This window comes from Scophthalmus maximus, chromosome 5, assembly GCF_022379125.1.
Source record: "Scophthalmus maximus strain ysfricsl-2021 chromosome 5, ASM2237912v1, whole genome shotgun sequence".
In the NCBI taxonomy this organism is placed as follows: Eukaryota; Metazoa; Chordata; class Actinopteri; order Pleuronectiformes; family Scophthalmidae; genus Scophthalmus; species Scophthalmus maximus.
Window position 1 is genome coordinate 14,693,045 of NC_061519.1, and position 25,164 is coordinate 14,718,208.

The 25,164-nt window shown below is 45.7% G+C and overlaps 1 protein-coding gene across 1 annotated transcript; it reads left to right on the forward strand.

The window, feature by feature from the left end:
- The first annotated feature begins 1,108 nt into the window (after nucleotides 1-1,108).
- LOC118311296 (ephrin type-A receptor 4) lies at nucleotides 1,109-23,758 on the forward strand. The gene is made up of 19 exons (XM_035635037.2): nucleotides 1,109-1,393; nucleotides 1,899-1,966; nucleotides 3,974-4,171; nucleotides 4,645-4,755; nucleotides 5,170-5,524; nucleotides 12,586-12,741; nucleotides 13,600-14,133; nucleotides 15,887-16,011; nucleotides 16,159-16,318; nucleotides 16,423-16,534; nucleotides 17,237-17,295; nucleotides 17,463-17,576; nucleotides 17,676-17,861; nucleotides 17,944-18,005; nucleotides 18,167-18,376; nucleotides 18,595-18,771; nucleotides 20,864-21,051; nucleotides 21,157-21,342; nucleotides 22,738-23,758. The coding sequence occupies exons 1-19, from the start codon at nucleotides 1,234-1,236 to the stop codon at nucleotides 22,853-22,855; spliced, it is 3,279 nt and encodes a 1,092-aa protein (XP_035490930.1). The 5' UTR covers nucleotides 1,109-1,233; the 3' UTR covers nucleotides 22,856-23,758.
- Nucleotides 23,759-25,164: the final 1,406 nt, after the last annotated feature.

Consider the following 25,164-nt stretch of genomic DNA (forward strand, 5'->3'; position numbering starts at 1 on the left):
ACACAAACACACACGTACATACAGTCCCCTGTTTAAAACAGTCTACTTGAAACAAGCCAAAGACTAACTGTGTAGTGCTCCTTGTTGGCCTTTTTCAACAAAGGCTATCAGAGCCTAAACAAGGACTGAACAAAGTGGAGCACGTCTCAGTTTCACCCTCTGTGGTTAAGATGTGCGTCAGATAGGAAGAAGCCCTCTGGATCAATGGAAATGAAAGTATTTGCTTCTTCAAGCTGTGCCTCCATCGAGAGTGATTGTTCGCCGCAGTCTTTGAGGGAGGGAGAGTGTGGGAGGACGGGTCATGAGCCTGCTCTTTGTTCGCTCCAACACGCTTCCACACAAGGACGTATAGTCCCGCGCCGTCTAATGCTCTTCCAGAGTTTATAGATGAAAATGTTTTGTTTTAAAACTGTACTCGACAGATGGTGGGGGAATATTGTAGCTCCCTATCCTTAAGACATCCAACAGCCTGTAATGAAATATGTCCCTGATCGGTCACAGGGTTTCTCCTCCCTGCCTCAACAACCATCAACAGATAGATGGCGCTGTAGTCACACGCCTCAGTGCGAACGCACCTCGTCCCGAATTCAAGCACTTCGGCCCTTCAGTGGGAAATTTATGTGACACAGTCACACGTTCACGTTTTTCAAATTCACGCGACAGCGTGTGTTTTTTGATTTAGAAACATAAAAATCCAGCTCAAAGCTGTGACGGCAATGAGCCCAAGCCTGCAGTTGTCCTTTGGGTTATCACTGGCACTTGTGGCGCACCACGCGGGACTATGTAATGGACTAGTGCATGTTTTTTTGTGTGTATCCTCCATTATTTAACTTCGATCATTGGTTCCAAAGTGGGCTCCTATGTACAGGAGATTATCTCGTTGGAAAAAAAAAAAGTGTCACCTTTAATGAATCAATTTCAAGATATACAGGAGAGTGTTTTATATTTTCCAAACGTCCATATAAAAAAAGCCTCAATTTACCAAATGATAACCACTGTTTCCAAAATCCCCCCCCCCCCCCCCCCAAAAAGTATGTAACTATTGAAGACGATATCGCCTCACGTGACTCCCGTGGCTGATATGGACCGCGCGTAACTCGATGTCATTTGGCTCACGCCGTCTGAATCACCATTGTGGGCAGCATCTGAGTGGAAGAGACCGCCCCGGTGTCCGCCGCTGCATCCGACTCGCTCTCGCACTCGGCTTCATTCACGCACACTGCTCCCACCGGGATGGAGCCGCCTCGGCCAGCGCGCAGAGCCAGCGGGGGACGCGCGCACTTCCACGCCGCACGCCTCATGGCCGCGACTTTGCGGCGCATATTGTACACGTCCGCGTGGATGGTGACGCTGGTTTCAGGTTCCAGGACGAGGATTTACCCGCCGAGCGAGGGTGAGTGGACAGAGGGATGGTCCCGCGCTCCTCCGCTCGCGGAGGCTGTTGGAGACACGACGCGGCGTGCGCCCCGCGCGCGCCCCGCGACATGGCGAAGAGCAGACAGCGAACATGCACGACACATGGGCAGCACCAAAGTTGGACTCCTGGCAAATGTGCACGGCGGTTGTTTCTCCTGGTTTCTCGGAGAGTTGCGCGTCTCTCTCTCTCTCTCTCTCTCTCTCTCTGCTGTCACGCACGTCTCTTGTTTCCTGGATATTTTTCAGGAGTGTAGGGCTCAACGTATTGAACAGCTCGTCATGAGCAGTCAAACCTCAGAACTCCTGCTTTTGTGTTCGTTTCCTTAACCCTTGAATCAGATTCGACACCTGTCAGTCAACGTGCAATGTCGATGGAAATGAACAGAATCAAACCTCCAGCCATTTCAGTTTGTCCTGGTCTTGGTGTGGTGGTCACTATTGGCTGTTTTATGTGAAACCACCTGTGTGTCTGTGCATTTCAGTGACCCTGCTGGATACCAGGACAGTGCCAGGAGAACTGAAATGGGCAGCCAGTCCTGCAGAGGGAGGGGTGAGTGGGAGCATTGATTTTTTATTTTTTATTTTACAGAAACACTGTTTACAGCCTGTTCTCTCTTTGGAAAACACACAATTTCTCTCTCTCTCTTTCTCTCTCTCTCTCTCTCTCACACACACACGCGCACTTGAAACGGTAAATTGTCATCCCACAGATTTTGAAATGTGCTGTTGTTCACCAAGCCTAAGTGCTAATATGAGAGTGCTGGCGTTGTGTTTGGCACAAGAGAAGGCATAAACCAGCTTGGTGGTGGGTGTCATTTTTTAAGGGAATTTGGATACCATGCATTTGCCAGAACGATTCCTGGAAATGTCAATTCGATGTCATCTCCTCTCATCTTGCTGTACTTTTTATCATTGGCAAGTTGCGATGTGCCCATCTGTATGTCCCCTCTCTTCCTCCCTCTGTCCCCCTCTCTCTTTCCATTTGGCCAGTGTGTCTCTCACCTCTTTGTTGGTTTAAGAGTTATTGGATTGGTGAACTTGACTCGTATTTCTTCAGTCACCATGCTCTCATTTTCCCACAAGCTGCTTGATTGACGGGGTCCTGGTCTGCACGCACTGAGCTTTTGATTACAGGCACCCCCCACCTTCCGCGTCTTTGAGCTATACACTCTCTCTCACACACACACACACACACACACACACAACCTCAATTTCTGTATGGTAGGGGCATGGCAGCTGTGATTTCTATCTACTGACAAAAACTCCAGAGGAGACCAGACAAGGAGGCATCATACCCCATGACCACTTTTTTGTTTTACAGCTCTCTACTCCAATACACACAAATATACACACACACATACAGTACAATAAACGTACAAAAACCACAGACTGCACAAAGACATAACCTCTTGCCCATGCTCCTATCTTCACAGTGTACATAGACAACACGGGTACAGTGAAGAGTTGGACCGATGCTGGATTTTTGAGGCCGATACCAACGCTGATGATTTGCGCCCAAACGAAATTATCAATCTTGTTTGCCAATTATGCCATTAGGACAGTACACTTTTAACATTAAACCTTATTGGCAATCAAAACATATTATTAAATAATAAGAGTAATACAAAAAACATAAATAATGCATTTTAATTGTGTATGTAAAATGAAGCCTATAAAACATTTCCTGAATTTAAATGTATTTTTGCAACATCTGCCAATCAACAACATCATATCAAATCTGTGATAAACCAATATGAGCCGATATGGCATATTGATCGGTCCCAATTGGACACACACACACACACACACACACACACTCACACTCTATCCTTCCTCCTTTTCTCCCAGAAAGTGGATTAGAAAAAAACAACCCAACACAATGAATCCTCCACTGTGAGTGTGTTTTTCTGGTCAGCACTTCAGTGAGAGTATTTCTGTAAAGCCTTGTACCTACTTGGGCTAATGATTAGCATTTGGGAATGAAGTTTAGGTTTAGGTCAACGTTTTTGTTATCAGTTTCAATTCATGGCACAATGATGTTGTCAGCATTGCATCGTCATCTGCTGCTGCCACCAAGGACCGTTCTTTGTCGGTGCGTTCTTGTCACAAACTCTGAAATCTGAAACGTGAGTGTCAGCAGCCTTTAAAACCCCTAAACCCAAGGTGCTTCCAGTCACATTTTCCATTTCACAATATTTGTGTATGGTTTGTGTCCCATGTTACATTTTGAAAACAATGCTGCTTGGCAGCTGACTATAAGGGAAAGTTTTGAAAACACGCTCCACCACGTGACAATTTCACAACTTTGGCAATTAATGTTCAATGGGTAATGATCTCTTTGACAGAGCATCTGTTTCAATGAAGCTCCTACAAGCTGATGTTCCTTCTCTTGGTATGAACTAAAACTAAGAGGAATGCTGGGAAAGTATTTCAATATTAATGGAGCCTAATATTTATGGAACTTAAGTGTACGCGCGTGAGCCAAATCATGAGAATGTGTGGTCATTATGTACCCCCACAAGTGTAGTAATTCAGTTGTACGTGTGTTCGTTTGCAGTGGGAAGAAGTGAGTATTATGGATGAGAAGAACATCCCCATCAGAACATACCAGGTGTGTAACGTCCTCGAACCCAATCAAAACAACTGGCTCAGGACGGACTGGATCCCTCGGTCCGGGGCTCAGCGGGTCTATGTCGAAGTCAAGTTCACGCTGAGAGACTGTAACAGCCTACCAGGCGTCACCGGCACCTGCAAGGTACAGTAAAAGATGCTTATGAGATCTTGACTGAGTGTGATGGTCACTGTGTGACAGGAGAGAGTTTTAACAACTCCCGATCACATCAAGGTTTTCTCAGACATGCACTTAAGTCCAGATATTTTCCTTCAATCTCCCCCCCCCCCCCTCTGAGTAAAATTTCTTGAAAATGCCAGAGTGAACCCATGTGAGAATACAGCAGGGTGTTTGGGAAATATTCCTGTTGGTTTGAACGCATCTCACTTGAACAAAATCTCCTGCTGCGTTCATCATATGTGGAAGGCAAGCTCCGGGAAATATTCAGATCCAATTTTCCCGACATTTGTTGCGGAGTTCATGTCTGAAATCAGCTTCAGTCAATGGACACACTAAAGGAGCTGTATATTGAAAAAAAAGAAAAGATGAGCATTGAAGATGATAAATAGACACTGAAGTTTCGTTTTTGTTGTTTCTCTGTCTCCTTTGTCTTGTAGGAGACATTCAATCTGTACTACCACGAGTCAAACGACGACAGAGAGAGCTACATCAAAGAGAGCAGCTTCATCAAGGTGGACACCGTGGCGGCAGACGAGAGCTTCACCCAGGTAACACTAATCGACTCAGGCGTTGAGCTCTTTATCCTCCCTCCTCCACTCACTTCCATTTGCTCTTTCTCAGAAAATGAAAACCCCTGGCATTCAGGTGTAGTTTCTTTGTTTTACAAGCATCTTTATCCTTAGTCGTGCATTTCTCCATCACATGAGTTTTGACAGGAAAACCTTTGGTCAGTCCTTCCTAAAATTCCTTCTGATTTAAGCATCGTATGCATTAAAAGCTTACTTCACCATTGTGATCAATGGAAGTTAATGTGGACGAGCGCCAAATGCTGAAAGCGTTAAGATCAGCCGTGGTTCAGTAGCAACTGCCACTTTGGGTGAAACAAGCGAATTGAATGAATAAGAGCTGACACAGTTTACTGCACATTTCCTTAATCAAACTCCCTTCCTCTTTCCATTCAGGTGGATGTTGGCGACCGCATCATGAAGCTGAACACTGAGGTGCGAGACGTGAAGGTCACGACTCGCAAAGGCTTCTACTTGGCCTTTCAGGATGTTGGCGCCTGCATCGCTTTGGTTTCTGTCAGGGTTTTCTTCAAAACCTGCCCGCTCACCATCCGCAACCTGGCAACCTTTCCCGACACCGTTACTGGCGCCGATACGTCCTCCTTGGTGGAAGTCAGGGGGTCGTGTGTCAACCAATCAGAAGAGAGAGATGAGCCTAAAATGTACTGCGGTGCTGATGGAGAGTGGCTTGTTCCTATTGGCGGATGCCTCTGCACCCCAGGATATGAAGAGAAGGGGGGAGCATGTAAAGGTAAGTGATGCAACAGAAATACTTTATATATAATAATTTTTTACTCTTTGGCCCTCCGCTACGCTCACCTTGTGTCGCCGCTTCTAAGTCCCATGTCCCAATGAGCAACAATCATTATGGAATTATGGAATTTGTTAGATATATTCGAAGGGAATTGATAGACATTTGGGTTTGTGGTTGCAGATGTGATTTTTTGACAATAGCACAAACTCAGACACCACTGAAGTCCGGACATTTTCCTGAACATGTAGGTCCGCAAATGTTACTCCAGAAATTTAGCTGGTTTATTTTTAGCGAGTGAGCTAAATGTGTATTTGTGAATACGGCAGGAAAATATCTGGAAAATTCACAGTGAACGAGTGGGCGTGTTGAAGACTGTAAACACAAACACTGCTTTCCGCAGTGGAATTATCGCACGCTCTTCCCAGACGCCACCGAATGCTCTGGAAATTGTCTTGCTGTTTTGAACGCATCTGACTCGGATAATCTCCTGCTGCATCCGTCATGTGCGAACAGCAAACATCTTCTGGAGTTCATGTCGGCAAAACAGCTTAAGATTTAGTTGACTTGGAGCCAGGATATGGTTTGGCTTACAGCTTAGCTGAGATCAAAGACTGGAAATGGTCAGGGGGAAAAGGGCCAGCCTGGCTCTAACCAAGTCCACCTATCAGCACCTTTAAAGTCACTAATTACATCTCATGGATGTTCCATTTGTTGACCTCAAGTTGAGGACAAGCCTATAGTTACGGTGCCCAGTAACTCCCTTTAACTGCCAGTGGGCAATCTATATCTATATCTATACTGAGTCTGAGGTAGCCATCATGTCATGTATCCCTAAAATATGTAATATCCCTCATCTATTCAGTTTATTTGTTATCTTCTATTAAATCCAGGCTGTAAACAGGGTTTGAAGTCCAGACAATGAAATGTCTTTAGTATAAGTAGAAGCTCTCAGGTCTCAGTGTGAAGTGTGCTGACATAACAACAGCCATCTGGACAAAAATGCCTTTATGTCACTTACAAATCTGGTCTGAACTTTACGGTAACAAATTCCCAAGCTGTTCACACCTCTCACCAACATACATGTGGCGTGGATGACGTGTAATGTTTAGAAGTGACTGTTGTGATGGTGAAGACTACTGTACGAAATGTGCGCGTCTGTGCGAGAAAAAGTGGGGCGAACGTTGGACAACAGACTCGATGGAGACACTTTTACAACTTCACTCCCCCTATTCAGTCAGAAACACAACAGACACACAACATGTTCACTCACACAGACACATACGCAGATGGACAGAGACTAATAGAGAGGGAGACGGAGGGGGGAGAGCGACTAACTGATCTGCTCCCTCAGTTTTATTTATGAAGCCTATCCCAGCAGACTAATTGTATAACAAACAGACCCATAATTCAAAGGGAAAAGAAAAGATGCTGAGAGAGAGAGAGAGACGCTCAGACGGACATAAAAAGAGGGATGCACTTGTTGCCAGTTGGCGATAAAGAGAGAAAAAAAGGTACTTTTTTCCCTTTGCAACAGGAAAAGCCGTCGCCAAAATTGTCGATGTGACAAACGTTCTCTAAAATCTTCACCCCCGCTTAACCCGTTTGTTCCTGCTGAAAAGAGGAGGAGGTTTGCCGGGTGGTCCCTGAGGCCTGAAAGATGTTCCTCCTCAACTAGATTTAGGAGAGACCCTTGACTCCGTTCCACCTCCAGCAGATGTGAAGTGCCATCTATCTATCTGCCGCTCTCTTCTCTCGTCTCCCCGCTCCCACTGCCTGTCAGGTTGTTGGCCGGGCTCAGCTGCCTCGGTGGAAATCCATCAAAGTCTGGATGAATACCGAACGCCGCTCAGCGAAAACTCTGACCCTGCAGTATTGGATAGAAGCCTTAATGCTTCTCCAATTTTAAGTTTCAAATTCGTACAGAAGGAAGATAGAAGGCAAAGGCAGAGCAGGGCGGAGGGAAAAGGCAGATGGATTTGTCAGGAGATTTAGATGTTCTGTCTCTCCTCCCGTCTCTGAGGTCAAAAGGTTTCTGGATCTTCTAGACTCATGTCTTCATTTAGTCACTTAAACAGACATATGCAGACAGGTGGACAGAGTGAAACATAGCTTGGGCAGATACACCACATGCCATGACATGCTGCGCTGATTCTGAACAATAAATGCTGACAAAAAGAGGAATCATGTCCCCGCACAATATTGACACAATCTTTTAGAGGAATGGTTCACACGATTTAGCATGCACTCGCCAAGGAAGTCAAAGATGTTAACCTCCCTAATACCATGTGACATCCTTCGCAGTTATAAATCTCCACCAATTACATTTGTTTAACTTGCAGTTTTTAATTTTACGAAAATGGTGCAGGTGCAGCAACCAGAGTCTGCAGCTTTTGCATTGTCAGTGTGATTTAACATTCCCCCAAAACTCCTGCTTTATTCAGCTGAAACAAGAGTAGACTTGGCTAAAAGCGGTGAAATGTGAAAAAAAGACCATTTTCCGTGTTGACACAGAGTAATGAGGATGAGAGGATGAGAAGGGAAGCTTTGGAGAGGAAGAAGGGATTAGTTGTTGAATGGGGCGAGAGGGGGATTGAAAGAAGGCCACTGACAGCAGAAGGCCTCAATGCAGAGCCGCCCCTCCCCTGCTGGGGGTTCGTCCTCGGGTGCAAAGGAGACGAGCGGGGAAACACAAGAGACAGGCAACTCCCCCTCTTTTTTAAAGCCCTGGTTAAGACCGAGGTCATGACTGGGCTCGATGAAGACGTCAAAAACTCTGACTGACAGCCACACATACACACACACACAGAGAGAGTTTAGCTGCAGAGTGCAGGGTCATGACCGAGGTAGATGAAGACGTCAAAAGTTTGACAGCTGCGATCCGTCTGGGGGGATCGGAAACGAGGGTGGAGAGACCAGAGGCGAGCGGTAGAGAAAGAACAGAGAGAATGTGAAATGTGAACGGCTGGAGAGAAGGAATGACAACGGAGCCTCCCACTTTTCGTTTCACCGCTTTCCACTTTTCTGGGTTTTTTTTCCCTCTCTTGAGTCTGCTCACGACCTGGCAGGGTTGGAATGTTTCTGTCTGTGTGTGTGTGTGTGTGTGTGTGTGTGTGTTCCCTGTGTTCCCTGTGTTCCCTCCATCCAGAGAGATTTCATGGTTGTGCCTCTTTCCAACACACCTGCAGTGTTCTGTCAGCAGCAGACGGTGTTTGGACCGAAGGGATGAAAAGAGGGAGAAGAGAGAGGCAGGAGTATAAGGGAGCCACATTGAAAGAGAGATGACAGACAGAGTGAGCAGATGATAGAATGAGTGCATAATCGCTTTATTCAGGCCTTCTAATTATTGCATCGCATTTCTGGACATGTTGGATTTCCGATTTAGTGTGTGTGTGTGTGTGTTTGTGTGTGTGTGTGTGTGTGTGTGTGTGTGTGTGTGTGTGTGTGTGTGTGTGTGTGTGTGTGTGTGTGTGTGTGTGTGTGTGTGTGCGTGTTTGTTTATGTGTGTTTTGGCACAAAATGTACGTGTCTGTACTGTATCTCCAATTTTATGCCTAACAAAGCCTCCCCCCTGTACACTCACAGATTGGAGGACTGCCCGGGAATTCCTAGAGAAGAGTGTGGTGGGGAGAACAGACAGTGTGTGTGTGTGTGTGTGTGTGTGTGTGTGTGTGTGTGTGTGTGGGGCAGGTGACAAAGTAGGCAAAGACAGTGGAAATGCACAAGTGATTGTCTTTTGTGTGAAGCAAGCCAAACCCAGGTGGGGGGAATGGTTTGCATTCCACCGTCAAAATCAAAGTGTGTGTGTGTGTGCGCGCTACTGTGTGTGTGTGTGTGTGTGTGAGCTATTGTCTCCCCATCCCAGGTTGTTCTTCATGTGGAGGAAGTTCGCCAGCTCTACCAGGCCGTCTGTGGCTCCCTGGCATCGGAACAAGCTCTGCTTCCCCTCCCTGTCTCTCCGTCTCTCTCTCATTATCCCTCCTTTCTCTTCTCCCAACTCCACTCCCCTGATCCCCGGTCAGAGGTGGGGGGCTGCTGCTGGTGGCAGGGCTGACCTGAGATGGAGGGGAGGGGGGGTTATTGTTGTAGAGCCCCTTTCACATGCTAATGATTGCACTGTTGGCTTTGGGCAGGCCAACACTCACGCACACACACACACACACATACACACACACACACACACACACACACACACACACACACGCATTTCTCTTCACACCACCAGTTTTTGTGAGTATTTAAATTTAGACAAACTTAAAGCCGTGGCTTCCATTGAGCACATTCCTGAGGTTTGAAACGCTAACTGACTGCGAAGAGATGGGAGATATGAGATGAATTTGGCACCAAACTACATAGAGAATGTCAGTTTGATCTCTGTGGGAGGCAGGGAGTCCTTTTCGACGGAGGCATACAGTAGGAAAAGATAAGAGTTGCGTCTTCCTCCCCGGCATTTCTCTGGGTTTTAATTAACAGGGCATGACCCCAGTGATTAATGGTGTCCCGCCTCCTCGTGTGACAGTCCATCAATCCGTCCGTCCATCCGTCAGTTCGTCCCTCCCTCTATCCATCACACAGACAGGTGTCAGGCTGGAGCAGTCAGGGGTACTTCCTTCCATCTACAACCCCTCTGTTGGGAAGGAACAAGGAATGATGACAGATAACATGGGGTCAAGGAGAATACACACATGCACACACACACACACATACACGCATACAGTGTGCCGGATTTACAATGAGCTGCATTTGCATTTTAGGCAGCAGAAGAATGCATATGCAAATGCCGACAATGCTGATAGCAATCAAAGGGCACCTCTACCTCGTCCTCACCATCTTTTTCCCCTTCACATCTTTGTCTCCCGTTCCTCGTCAGTCTTTTTCTCTCTCTCTGTTTCTCCGAGTCAACCTTTTCCCATCCTTTTTGACTCTGTCACTTTCTCTCTTTTGACTCAAACAGCCCGACAGCTGATTACTGTGTATTTATTGTCCTCCTAACAGGCAGAACGGGAACATGGCATGCCCATAGATAGCCACGCGTTTCTATCCAAGGTTTCACCTTATCTTATCAGTATGTGTGTGTGTGTGTGTTTATGTCCATATCCCTCCCAGTTTACTGGTCGTGCTCAGGCTCTTGCACGGCCCTCGGTAGTGTCGGGTTAATGCTGGGTTAATGACACCCTCATGAGCTCTTATTCCAGGTCAGCTGCCCCCCCCCCCCCCCCCCCCCCCCCCCTTTGAATCCAATGCTTAAAAAGACACAAAAGCCTTCAGACAACAGAGAGGGCAGAGACATGAGAGAGCACTGAAGGAAGTTTATGGCTTCAATACTTTGCTCCTTTCTTTCTCTTCCTCCTGCGTTTTGTCCTCTGTGTCGGAGACAAGGATAGAGGATTGGGTGGGACGGGGACAAAGGCGGTGTGCTTCCCCCCCGGCAGCGTCTTGTTGAGCCCTGTAATCAACCTCTAAGTCCTCAGCCGGTCAAATACTCTTCTCTGTTTTGAATTCCCTCTCCTTCCCGTCCATGGCGGACCTGACTATTTTAATGATTAAAAACAAAGGAATGCACAGAAGAGGAGGAGAACGATAATATTGTGTTTTATCTTGCATTTGATGATATCAGCTGACTATGCGATCAGTCATTCACCGAATGAAAGACACCCTTATCAGCAGTAAATGTGTTTATGAATTTACAGGTTTTGACCGGGTGTTTTTGCCCAGCCTCATTTGAATTGGCGGCAGTATCCAGCTATAAAACACGGCTTGCCAGCTTCAAAGCTTCCTCAAGGTTTTGACACTGAGAGGGATATATAGGGATACACAAGAGCAGGGAAACAAAGCCGTATATAAGTGGAGGTCGAGGAGGAAGTGCACAGGGAGTGAACGAGGGAGCTTGTGAAAAATGTGAAAGGGAGGGCAAGTGACTGTGTGAAAGAGCGAATCTATGGAGGCTCACGCAGATGGGGCAGGATGGTTGGTGTGAGTAGATTACAGGGGAGACTTCCCCTCTCTCATCTACTGATGAGAGTGTCATAAAGCACACTAACACACACACACACACACACACACACACACACACACACCATTCCCACATTCTTTTCCACTCCCACTGGGATGTCTTCATCCCAGTCGTGAAAGGGTTGGGGGGAAAAAAGGCCGGGAAAGATAGTTGGGCTGAGAAAGGATGAATGAATAGGGAATGATGATGAAAAAAGGTGTTGAAAAGAATGATTGCAGTTGAAACAAATGAAGGCTTTCCTTCTGAAATTAAAGAGACAGCAACTGGCTCTAACCAGGCACGCTTTGCCATCTCCTCACCAGTGGATGTCAAGCGGTATAATTACGCATTCATTTGTTGTATTGTTGCTCCGTCAATGCATGAAGTCCTTGGTATACAGAGAGAAGATTTGGCTCCCCGCTCTCCCACTGCCTCTCCCTCAACCCTCACCCTCTCTCTTTCTCTGTTTTTCCTCGTTCGTATGTTTAAATGTCAAATTGTGTGGGCTGCTGGTGCTGTGCAGTTTTCATGTATTCACTCCCCATGTTTCTGCTTTCTTTGTGTGTGAGTGGGAGCTGATCAGCGAGTTTGTGTTTTATTTTCTTCGCTCATCAAAATCAAAGATAAAAGAAGTGAAAGTGCCCCTGCTCCTCGTGCTGTATCCATTTCTCTCTCTCGATTTGTCATTATAATTGTTTATCTGTGGATTCAAATGCTGCCCAAAGGAAGGAAAAAACCCTCCAGGTGTTGCTTCACTTGACTCTGGGCTTTCAAAGCAATCAATACTGGAGAGGACATAGGCTGTACCAAGGGTCAGGGGTCAGCCAACCTATAGTCATATAGACACTTCTTGCAATCTGCAACCCAGATCAGGCTTGTCCACTTGTGCGGCCTGCCTGCTAAGAAAATATCATATTGAACTTACACTCTTTCAACCCCAAAAGTTTGAATATTCGTGGCTAATTCTCGCTGTAGCTTTTCGTGTTGTTGACTTTTAATATTGCAGGTGTACATCAATAAACATTAAAGTGGACATGCACCTCTCTCTTTTGTCTCCGTCTCTCTGCAGCCTGTTCTGTTGGTTTCTACAAGGCCAAGTCTTCGGATGCAGGATGCTCCAAGTGTCCCCCACATAGCCACTCGCTCAGAGACGGGGCAACCGAATGTGACTGCAACTCGGGATTCTTCCGTGCAGACAGCGACCCTCCCTCCATGGCCTGTACCCGTAAGAACACGTGCACGCGCGCGCACACACACACACACACTAAGATGACAATGCATAAGTGAAACAAGACAAACATGTGAGCATTGCTTGCAAATAAAAGCGAAAGCACCCATTGTTTCCCATCCTCTCTATCTGTTCCAAACAGAGAGGACACAAACTTGTCTGAATGCCACCCCTGTTTCATGATCCCATTACTTATGACTAAGCCACCATCTACATCCTGTCTGGGAGTGATAACTAAAGAAACGGAGAAGAGAATAAATGTTCTCCCTCTCCCTCTCTCTCTCTCTCTCTCTCTCTCTCTCTCTCTCTCTCTATCTCTCTCCCCCCCTCTCTCTCTCTCTCTCTCTCTCTCCCCCCTCTCTCTCTCCCTCTCTCTCTCTCTATCTCTCTCTCCCCCCCTCTCTCTCTCCCCCCTCTCTCTCTCCCTCTCTCTCTCTCTATCTCTCTCTCCCCCCCTCTCTCTCTCCCCCCCTCTCTCTCCCCATGTCTGTGAGTAGGTTTTGTGTGACAGAGCTGGAGAGAGCTCGGTCTGTGTGTCGTAAACTTAATTACGCCTATATGCAGCACATGGTTTCCCTCGCCTGGGAAAAATGTTCACACAAACAAACACACACACACACACACACACACACACACACACACACACACACACACAAAACAGACATACCGCAGAAGAAAACATCCAGGCCATCAAAAACATCTCTGAACAGTATGGTTTTCCGTCTGATGCCAGATGTCTACTTTTCAGCCCGTGCCAACAACTCTCAGCCCCTCGCCTTATGTGTAGAATGTGCAGTTTACAGTGTGGTTGGTTTTGTTCACGCTCAAGTTTTTTTCCCCCTGTCACCTCTTCAGAGCCACCCTCAGCCCCACTGCAGCTCATCTCCGTTGTGAATGAAACCTCGGTGGTCTTGGAGTGGGCCCCCCCTCGTCGGCTGGGAGGACGGAGTGACATCAGCTACAGCCTGGAGTGTCTCATCTGTCAAACAGGGAGCCACAGTCAGTCTGCCGGCAAAGCCCCCCTCAGGAACCACAGCGTCCCTCAGCCTGAAGGTCAGCACCGTGGCTCGGGGATGCAGTCCGACCAGGGGATTGTGGGATCGGAGGTCCAGTCAGGCAGAGGTGTCTTCCAGAGCAGACCGGTACTTGAGGATTACCCGAAACTCAGCTCTGGCTCCATCTCCAGCTCCCAGCTGTGCCTGCCCTGTGGCTCCGATGTGCTCTTCTCTCCCGGCCAGACCCGCCTGAAGACCACAAGGGTGGTGGTGAGAGAGCTGAGGGCTCACACACACTACACCTTCATCGTCCACGCACGCAACGGGGTCTCCCAAGCCAGCGGTGCAGGGCCGGCCCAGAGTGTGTCTGTCACCGTCACCACTAACCAAGCTGGTGAGTTTGTGTGTGATGAATGAGTTTTTACGGTTGTTGACTGTTGCAGTAACACAAAACCTGCTTATAGAGGTTGTCTGTAAGTGGGTCAGCACGATACAATCTGCTGTTCAGTGCACATGGGTCCACAAGGGAGCAAGGCCCCATGAGTAATGTTCAAAATCGTGGAAGCATGATACGAACGAACTCTGTATGTCGTTATATATGAGCATGATAAAGAGTGTGTCCACTCAAAAACACTTGTGCTGCAAAACCAACTGCCGATAATGCATTTTTGCATTAGAAAATAGTAAGTAAATCAATTTGGAATTGGCATATTGAATCGCAACACCTCCTAAATATATTTTGGATGCTTAAAATCCCTTCCTAATTCTTCTGTTTCCGAAATATGGCCCAGAAACACTTATACAGGCTTGTAAAATGCATTCTAAAATTTAAACTGGTTTTCTTGTGGTTTCAAATGCATTTGATTAAGAGAAATGAACTGAATGATCTTACCGGGAGAACTCTTTCTTGTTTTGTGACGCAGTTCCTTTGTGCATTGAATCGAGTCGTAATCTTTCCACTAAATCAGAGTCCTGGTGGCCAAGAAAATAACATGTTGGAAGCAAAGCTTATAGGAGAACAATATAAGTGCTGAGGTTGTTGTTTTTCTATCGCTATTACACGCTGTGCATCATAATGACAAGTTTAAGCTTGAAAGTGGACTATTTCCACCTCTCTTTAAGTCTTTTTACACTTACAATTTGCAATGATTATATAATACTACAATGAATTGTAACTCGCACAGGCACATCCATCACAGAATAGGCCGAGATGTCAGTTTCTCCATCAACAACAGCGTGTAACACAGCTACATGACACTTTTCTCTCTCTCTCTCTCTAATGGAACATTTTTCTCTTACTATCACTGTCATAGTTGCCATAGTTATTACTCTGTCCTCCTACACCTAACACCAGCTCAATTAATTGTAGGGGTGTTCTCAAGGGGGATGTTCGAAGGCATTCTTGGAAATGTAAATCACTGACTTAAATACAAACAGACGAGCTGGTTGAAGGGAAAGCAGATAGAATGAAAAAAACAGTAATAACACTTCAGAGCAAAAACGGTTGGCACGTAACAGCCTCAGCGGATCTAACTGTGGGGTTTTCGTTGTGTCAGCTCTTGACGGGGGAAGTGTTTGAAAAAAACTTTATAGCGTGTTTCATTTTAGTTGTGAAGGTGTCAGCTGGTGTGTGGCGTTTCCCTCACACATGTTCCCCATTAGTTTCCAGCGTGCGCGTTTCTCTCTGCGTGCTGTTACATCTCGACTGTCACCGGTTTGTAGACTTTACGGTGGCGTTTTAGAAACTCGCACACCTGCTTAGCTCCAAGTGTCCCCTGGGAAATAACTTGGCTGCGTGTGCACAGCATGAGAGCGTGTCTGGGATGTGTCACGTCCAAACCTGCGCCAACATATGGCCCGGTATCATGTGGACAGCCACAAAGGAGCGACACACCATAAAGCCATTGACAATGGAGGGGTGTAAGAGGAGAGAGAGCGGAGAACAGGCCTCGTCTCTGAGGAGTTGGCTGGAATGAGATGTGGGTCAGTTCTCAGGTGTACAGGGTCAGGCACCTAAGATGCCTTTGGAACTGCATGCAGGGCTGTGCAAATGATTATTGATGTTGTCTTATAAATCACACATCATTAAGTTTGTCATTCTCCAAAATGATGTTAGGGTGACTGAATTATTTTTCTCTCCCTCGCAGCTCCCTCTCCGGTGTCATCCATCCAAGCCACCGATGTCACCAGGCACAGTTTGTTGTTGTTGTGGCAACAGCCCGATCGACCTAACGGGGTCATCCTGGAATACGAGGTCAAGTTCTATGAAAAGGTGAGCCGCCCGCAGGTTAATGCGGCCCAGGCTGCTGTCTGGAATGTCAATATGTTGGAATGCTGTTTGTACATCGCTGATGGTGAAAATGGATTTGCAGTCAGGCGCTGAAAAGAGACCCGTCTTTTTCCCCCCCCGCCTAATCAGGATCACAAGGAGAGGTCCTACCGCATAATCAGGACCTTCTCGCGCAACGTGGATGTCACAGGTCTTAACCCCCTCACCGCGTACGTGTTTCACGTGCGTGCTCGCACGGCTGCTGGATACGGAGAGTTCAGTGCTCCATTTGAATTCTCCACCAATTCAGGTATTGTGACAATAATGCTCAGTAGTTACTAAGGAGGCATTGAACTTTACACGAAGAAGTTATGAGTATCTGGTCGGTGACTTTTTTGTCCTCCCTTCTGTTAGACCCTTTCCCTCTGATTGGAGAAGGAGTTAACTCGGCCTTCCTGCTGCTGTCTGTCAGCGGGGTTGGAATCTTACTGCTGATATCTGCAGCTGTCTTCATCATTAGCCGCAGGTACACACACACTCACACACACACACACACACGGTCCCTATAGGCTTGTTATGTCGGCTTGAAGTTTCCCATCAGTGCATCACTAACACCAGCCTGTGTGCTGCCTCTCTACCTTAACTACTGCCTTTGAACAAACTGCCACAATGCGCACAAACAACACACACAGTTCCCCTACTATAGTTTGGCTAAATATTGCGTGTGTGTGTGTGTTACTTGAGGCTTTTAAAGGGGATTAGAGTGGAGACAGTGATAATCCCTTTGTCCCTGACTTGTCATTACTGTCTCTTCACCAGCACAGCTTGTGTGTCAGCTTCCCCTGGCGTGCACACTCACACATCGCACACGCGCGCGCACATAAAACACTCGCACACACACAAAGGTGTGTTTGACAGTTTCTTTGTTTAATGGAAAACACCTTTTATCTTGCTCTACCTGAGGCGTCGCCCCTCCTCCCTCTCGTCCTTAAATGCTTTCATCTGCTCGCTCTGTGTCTCTCCTGCAGCCCGTTGCTCTCTGTTCTCATTCTTGTCGCTTTCATTGAGGTAAACCCCCGAGAACCCCAATGAATGTGCAGTGCTGCGGGACAGTGTAAAAATCACAACAAAAACATGTGAGAAATGAAAAGAACGTTGCCGGATGGCTCTGACAGGTTGTCTTCAAAGTCTCTGTGTTAAATGTCCATAATTTCTTATGTCTCATCAGGAGGAGCAAGTACAGCAAAACGAGGCAGGACTCAGAGGAGGAGAAACATCTTAACCCAGGTAGACTGCACACAGATGGATTCCTCTTTTTTTCCTCCTTGTCTCCAATGCACCAGCACACCTCTTGTGCACACACTGCCAAATTAATTTACATAGCATATGCAGCAGTTACACAACTCATACTTGTCACCCTCCTCTGCATACCTCCTTCTCCTCCCTCCCCTCAGGGGTCAAAATCTACGTGGATCCGTTCACCTATGAAGACCCCGATCAGGCCATCCACGAGTTTGCCAAGGAGATTGATGTTAGCAGTATTCACATTGAGAGGGTTATTGGCATGGGTAAGCCTGGCATTTTTGCTAACACACACCTACACACAAAACAACCAACACACACATGCTTACTTGGCACTGACTTTGCTGTTTGCTCTGTGTGTGTAGGAGAGTTTGGGGAGGTTTGCAGCGGCCGCCTGCGCGTGCAGGGGAAGAGGGAGATCTACGTGGCCATCAAGAGCCTGAAGGCGGGATACTCTGACAAACAGAGGAGGGACTTCCTGTCTGAGGCCTCCATCATGGGACAGTTTGACCATCCCAACATCATCAGGCTGGAGGGTGTCGTCACGAGATGTGAGTGGTAGCAATATTTGGATTATTACTTAATTTGCAGGTGGTAATACAGACTAACATTTCTAACTCTTTACCTGTTTAGGCAAGCCGTTGATGATCATCACAGAGTACATGGAAAATGGATCCCTGGATGCCTTTCTTCGTGTATGTACAATTTTTTAATTCTGTCTTTTTCTGCCAGAAATCAAACATAAATGTGGTTTGGAGTGACATTTTTTTCAGTGCACTGACATCACAGAAATCACAGATAGGACTCACTTCTTGTGCTGTTTGTGTCTTCTGTCGCTGCAATTGAAACATTTCAGAAACACGACGGCCAGTTCACGGTGATCCAGCTGGTCGGCATGCTGCGTGGTATCGCCTCCGGTATGAAGTACCTGTCGGACATGAGCTACGTTCACAGAGACCTGGCAGCGCGGAACATCCTGGTCAACAGCAACCTGGTGTGTAAGGTGTCGGACTTTGGCCTGAGTCGGGTTCTGGAGGACGACCCAGAGGCAGTCTACACTGCAAGGGTAAGACACACATGGAATCAATATACACACATAAACTGGATGTGAGCTGCACATGCAACCGGCTGATTATGTGGTAAATCTCCTGATTGCAAATTCTCCATCATTTGAATATATACATTCTGTTCGTGAGGTCTTTAGTTCACACATTTCTTATCAGATGATGGAATCAACAAATGCCCTTGTTCACTGACCCTCTGTGACCTCTGTTGCTGTTGCAGGAGGCCACTGGGACTTACCTTTCCCCTGGAGGGAAGATCCCCATCAGATGGACGGCCCCAGAGGCGATAGCCTACAGGAAGTTCACCACGGCCAGTGACGTGTGGAGCTACGGTATCGTCATGTGGGAGGTGGTTTCGTACGGAGAGAGACCCTACTGGGACATGAACAACCAGGATGTGAGTCACTTGCATATTGTCCAACCTATGAGATGAGTGAGCTAATTCCTGAAAATCAGTGTGTATTCATAGGTACGTTAATTACCATTGCCATTAATCGCATCCAAAATAGTATTTTTGAAATTGAACCATGATTGTGTGTAGATCACAGTTTAAGCATGACATAGCTGTTTAAGATCTAATGCATGCAAATAGTTATTTTAACTTTAAATATGCTCAATACAAAAATGACCTAGATCAGGATTTGCTTATTAGCAAACTCTATTGTTGTGGAGAAACCGCCATGAATTATTAGCTTGATGAGTGAAATATGATCAGAACTAAAAAGGGAAATCAAATGGTCAAAAATTATAAAATTAGGTGTGGGTAAAAAGTTCTAAACAATGCTTAATAGCAGTCACTCATAACCAGCAAAACCCATCACAGTTTTCCTTAAAGATAATTTGTTTGCTCCGACTTTCTTGAGAAGTCAAATGAAACTCTGTCTTCTGTACTGTCCTCAAATTGGACTTCAATGAAGCCCATTTATCAGATGAATACATGAAACAGGCAGCCAATCTTTGTTTTTTAGAGAGGATGTCTGGAGAAAACAAACGGCCCTCTGTGTGACGTACTGCATCCTGACCCTGTGTCTTGGACCTGTGCAAATTTTGCCTCTAAATCATCCAAATGGCAGGAAGACAATTTTTTCCCCCACCAGTCACAATGTCCTATTGAAAATAGATGTTTGAAAAAAAGATGTCAAGAAATTGCTTCCTAGTGTTCTCCTTCAGCCGTGCACGCACACTTTCTAAATTTAGGGGGTGATTTAGTTCTGAAGAGTTTCTGAGATCTGAGGCCAAAATACAGTTTCAGAGCAAATTTGCAATCACTTTGCTATCAAAGCTCGTTAGGTTTGAGTAGGTCAAAAAGACAGTCTGGCATATTGAAATGTTCAAACATGGTTGATTCCATCTCCTAAACTTGTCTCAGAAAACTGTCCTTACAAAACTTTCTGGAGAACTTTTTATCCATATTAAGTCTTCTTTTTCTAGAGCAAATTGTCATTGTCATTATAGATGTACACTATAGACCCACAATGCAATGCACGCAGGAAATAGAGCTGCTGCGCACAGCTGCAAATAAATTAGAATGAATTGCAGTTGGTGATGAGACAGCTCTGGACAGATCTTGCAAAACAAGTAATGAATCTTCTAAAACAGAAAGGGTATTTCATTCTTTTTTTATTTATTTGTCAGTTGTGTTTTAAATTGGCAGGTTGATTGATGTCCCTTGGCGGATTATTTTCATCCTTTCTCATACGAAACCATAAAGGGGTTTTGATTTGACTTATGCTACCTGCAAAAACTGTGTGCCGCGACTATGTGGTTTGTGGTTTGCAGTATTAGTAGCTACCGTGGAACTGGGGGAAACTGTCGTGTCACTCAGACGAGTACCTACAAGTGAGGGACCGCAGATGTATATTAACCCTAGGCTAACTCTGGTACAATGCATCAAATAATTACATTTATGTTCAAAATTGTACAGATACAAATAATTGAAGTAAGAAGGCTGTTTGTGAGCCATGCAAAGTTCAGTTTTTAGGACAAACACACCAGAGCTGTTTTCAGATATGAAAAATTGGGTCGAGTTTGTCGTTCACATATGAAGAACACAACAGGAGATTGGCCATGTCGGATGTGTTCACAACAGCAGAAGAAATTTCTGAAACTTTCATGCGTGGGATGATTGCCCTTGTAGAGTGCCCACTCCAGTTATTCCTGTTGTATTCTCACATGGGGTCTGGCAGAGGAAGTTCTGGATAATGCCTGGAGCAACATTTGAAGACATTTGCGTTCTCTTAAACAGAACCTCCTGAAAAGTCCGGAATAGCAGCTTGAGATAAGACAGCGAGCACTTTAAACATTATACTTGCTTATTGTCATCATGTTAGCATTGTCATCCTGAGCATAATGGCATACCAACGTCAGCTCAAGGCACAATTTACGGTGCCAAAAGTAGGCTCCAACCCCATGAAGCTGCTATAGCGTGGCTGCAGTTTCTAAGTCTTGTTTATAGTTTTATATTACTTGTGTCTTACCTTTGGATGCAGGTCATTAAAGCGATAGAGGAAGGCTACCGCCTGCCTGCCCCCATGGACTGTCCCGTGGTGTTGCACCAGCTCATGCTGGATTGTTGGGAGAGAGAGCGAGCGGAGCGACCCACCTTCAGCCAGATACTCAACATGCTGGATAAACTCATCCGCAACCCCGGGACTCTGCGCCGGACAGGAGGGGACAGGTCTGTACATGTGTGGACATGAAAAAGCGATGTACAGGGACAGTGGTCTACCCAGCTCTCGAACTTTGCCACCAACCTGCTTTCTCTCGCTCTCTGTGTTCACAGACCTGCACCCACCATGCTGGAGTCAGGGATGGCTTCAGAGGTGTGTGTGTCCGTTGTACCAGAGGTGTGTGTGCAGGAGTGGTCGGTGTGTGAGTGGCTGCAGTCCATCGGGTTGGAGAGGTACACAGACACGCTGGCGGCCGCAGGATACACCAGCCTCGACAGCCTTCTGGCTCTCACACACCAGTAAGTGCACCCTCATGTGAGAAATGGATTAAAGTTTCTTGCATTTTTATTCGTCACGTTTCTCACTGCAAAGCCAGCGGCAGCATAAAAAAACCAATCTCATTTCGTCTTCTAAACCACAATCACAAATCGTACTCATTTTGTTTTCATAATGACAGAAACAGGGCCTGCATTGTGGCATCAAACTCACCCGTCATAGAGATGGGTGAGATGTGATAAAAGGTCCAAATGGGGATAAAATGTCGGACAGTTTTAGACGGACTCACCTTGAAGGAAATTCATTGCAATGCTCTCAGTTGTACACACACACACACACACACACATAGAGAGACTGACATTGTGTGAGGGCTGAAAGAAAAGAGCTAGAGGAGAACAGCTCTGCACACTTCCTTTATCTATGCACACCTGGCCAGTGCCAGCTTTGTTTGTTGGATTGTCGGCTTCAGAATGAGAAGAAAAAAAATCTGTGTATTGGTGTGGGGGTAGGGGGAGCATCACTGTTTGATGATCCAGCGAGCTTACTGATTCCTTGATACTTTATTAGATACGGCACTTATACCATATAATGTTGGTACAATGTGAGTTCCCCATTTAGAGAGCAATGTGTGCAGGTTCCGATTTTGTCAAACTGAATTTTATTTTTATTTAACGCATTTTGAACTGAATGTTATTGTCTGATGTAGATCAGTGTCACACAACTCTACTGTATTCAAAACAATTAAAAAGACACGCAAGAGACATACAAGAGCCCGACCAATCCATGGGCCGATATATTTCTCTACTGCAATGAATATGGGCCTTTAATTTTTCACGTTCATGCTCAGGGATCTGTTTTTTTTATTAATATTACTTTCCTGTGTTACCATTCTCTTTCAACAACTCTGAAAGACAACAGAGGTCGAGAGCACAAAGGCATAAACTATATCAGGCTGTGGCTACACAGACAACTTGATATTATGGTTATAACTTCATTGGTAGACAGGGTTGGCAATTAATAGAGAGGTTCGTTGTTAAACAGTGGTTCAGAAGAGTCGCCGAGCACAAAATTAACTCCAGAAAATCTCCCGATGTACGAGTCCAGGAAACATTTAAGTTGCTTTGGATAAACATATGTGCTCAATACATGTAATGTTAGTTTTGGTTGTTGTTTTTATATGAAATTATTAATCACAAAAAGAACTAGGATTACCATGTTTAGGTTTGATGCCTTTCCTCAAAAGGCCAAAAACATGTTATATGACATCATAGTGACCTTGACCTTTGACCCCAAAAAGCTCCCTCTAGGTGTTCCTTAGATGTCACATTCATAAGAATAGGACAAGCGAACAAAACTGTACTTTATCTTTTCGATAGCGCCTGTTGTGGCTTTATGCATCTTTGTCTTTGCACCCACAGGGAGATGGACAGACTCGGGATAATCACGCCGCCACACCAGGACAGACTAATTGCTAGTGTGCAACAAGAAATGCTGTCTCAAATGCAGCACATGCAACACACTATGGTTCCAGTCTGAACCGCAGAACGGATACAAACCTATTTTCAGAAGAATTTCATTTACCTCGTTCATGCACTTTAGAGGGACTTTTCACCAGAGGATATACAAGGAACGGATGAAAGTGAGAAAAATACGAAATGAGAAGAAGAGAAAGAGAAAAGCAGCACTTTTGTGAACCTCCGTCATGTGGAGTTTTCTAAAAAACAAAAACGCTATCTGGACGTGGCCACAGATAGCATTGAGCTACCGAGAGCTTAGACTGAAGCCTCATCCTCTTATCCAACTCTGTTTTTCATTATTTTATTATCTGTTTGTGAAGGCCGATATGTAATAATGTGCATAAGCAGAATGGCGTCCAACCTTTTAATTTCGCTGCTTTGGGCTTGACTTGAATAAAATGTGTTTCGTGTTTGCTTGTTCTGTATGTCTGCATGTGTGTGTGTGTGTGTGTGTGTGTGCGTGCGTGCGTGCGTGCGTGCGTGTGTTGCATGAACCGACACAACATGGGAACTCCCTTGTCAAGGCGCCAGCGATCTTTGAATATTCTGAATATGCAAAGTGACCAGAGAGTGAGGGAGGAGCCAGACAGAATGTACCATTACAAGCTCTTACTAGTTTCATACCAGAAGATCGTACTAACAAACTATGTGATTTGCTTGTGTTTTTTATTCAGTATTTTTTTTAATTTTTACTTGTATGAATTATTGTTTCTGTTGAATTAGACATTTAGATTAGTATGTTGTCCATATGTGTCTATGTTTGTGTCCCTTGTTTGATGCTAAGAATTAGCTACAAGATGCATTTTGTTTATTTATGGTATTTTTTAAATCTAGTTTGTACATTGTAAAATAGCAACACTGGGGAGATATTGTAATGATTGCCATATTGCATTGCAATAAATGCCAAAACCCATCTATTTAATCTTGGACGCTACATATTGTAATTAGACAGCCGTCAAGTGGAGCCTCAAGTGTGTGAGGCATGAAGAAAGTGTTCTCTGCGGAAGTTGAGACTTAGTCAGAGGTTCAAGGAAAACAGCTCCAGAAAAACACCCAGTTGAAATGCTGCTTGTGTAATCACACCAGTTTTTGGTGTGTGTGTGTGTGTGTGTGTGTGTGTGTGTGTGTGTGTGTGTGTGTGTGTGTGTGTGTGTGTGTGTGTGTGTGTGTGTGTGTGTGTGTGTGTGTGTGTGTGTGTGTGTGTGTGTGTGTGTGTGTGTGTGTGTGTGTGTGTGTGTGTGTGTGTGTGTGTGCCTAAGAGAACAGACACACACAGAGAAGAGAGAATAGGAGAGAAAAACTGAGGCGGAGAATGAGAGTTGAAAGAAAAGGAGGGAGTAGGCTGTCACGGTGAGCGTCTTTATGGCATCATGTTTTTTGTCGGCTAAATAGGGCTGAGTTTGCAGTACAAACTTGTCAAATCAGCAAACATCTCCCACTATGCTACCATATATGCACACATTTACACAAATGCTAGGGAGTTGATTGGAGGAAGTCTTTGATATATAAAGGAAGAGAAGATATGATCTTGATTCTGGCAAAAAAAAAAAAAAGTCAATATTTTTCGAGCCTAATGAGAGTTGCCTGCACACACACAACAAGTGAATGCACAGCACACACAGACACACACACACACACACACACACGAACACACCACCCCCTCCCTCATTCCCAATATATCCAAATTACACCGAGCAAACAAAATGCTGATGGTGGTTAATGAGGCAGATGCCTCTGAGTAAGAGAAGGAAGGCAGAAGAGAGACACAGGGAAAGGGTCGACTTGCCTAGGGGCAATGAAACAGGCAGCTCCCATCAACTAATGAGACACTGACGCCACATTTAGCTGGTAGCCTTTTGTGATGATGCATCACACACTGACGTCTAGTGAAGAGTGATAGAAAGGCACCTTTTCCTTTGGTAAAACTAATTTGTGCAAACGGTGGATAAAACCAAATGTTGCCTGGTTAGTCCAGCAGCATGGCGCTGTGGATGATGCCAGTCCACCACTGTGGTCCAGGCTGAAATATCTTAATAGTTTTTGGATGAATTGACTCTGGTCCCCAAAGGATACTACTGACAAAACATAATTTGTCCAATATTGTGAATTTATGACCAAAACAGGTAGCAAAATGAAACGTCTTGGCCCAACATATGTCTGGGATAGCCAGGAAGATGTTCCGTGTGTGTGTGTGTGTTCCAGAACTGGCCGAGATGTGGGAGCTGCCTCAGCCGAGCCGTATGTGGGCCGGACTTGAGCCAAGGACCCGCACGTGTATTGTGCCAGACGAAGCGCCAAAATGTGGCCGGAAGAACTGGCCTGAATATT

What these genes read in the sequence shown, in the direction of transcription:
- LOC118311296 (XM_035635037.2), top strand. Translation starts at nt 1,234, where the DNA reads ATGGAGCCGCCTCGGCCAGCGCGCAGAGCCAGCGGGGGACGCGCGCAC. An exon ending in GAAGGGGGGAGCATGTAAAG is followed by an intron (nt 5,525 to 12,585) that starts GTAAGTGATGCA and finishes GTCTCTCTGCAG; the next exon opens with CCTGTTCTGTTGGTTTCTAC. An exon ending in CGTCACCACTAACCAAGCTG is followed by an intron (nt 14,134 to 15,886) that starts GTGAGTTTGTGT and finishes TCTCCCTCGCAG; the next exon opens with CTCCCTCTCCGGTGTCATCC.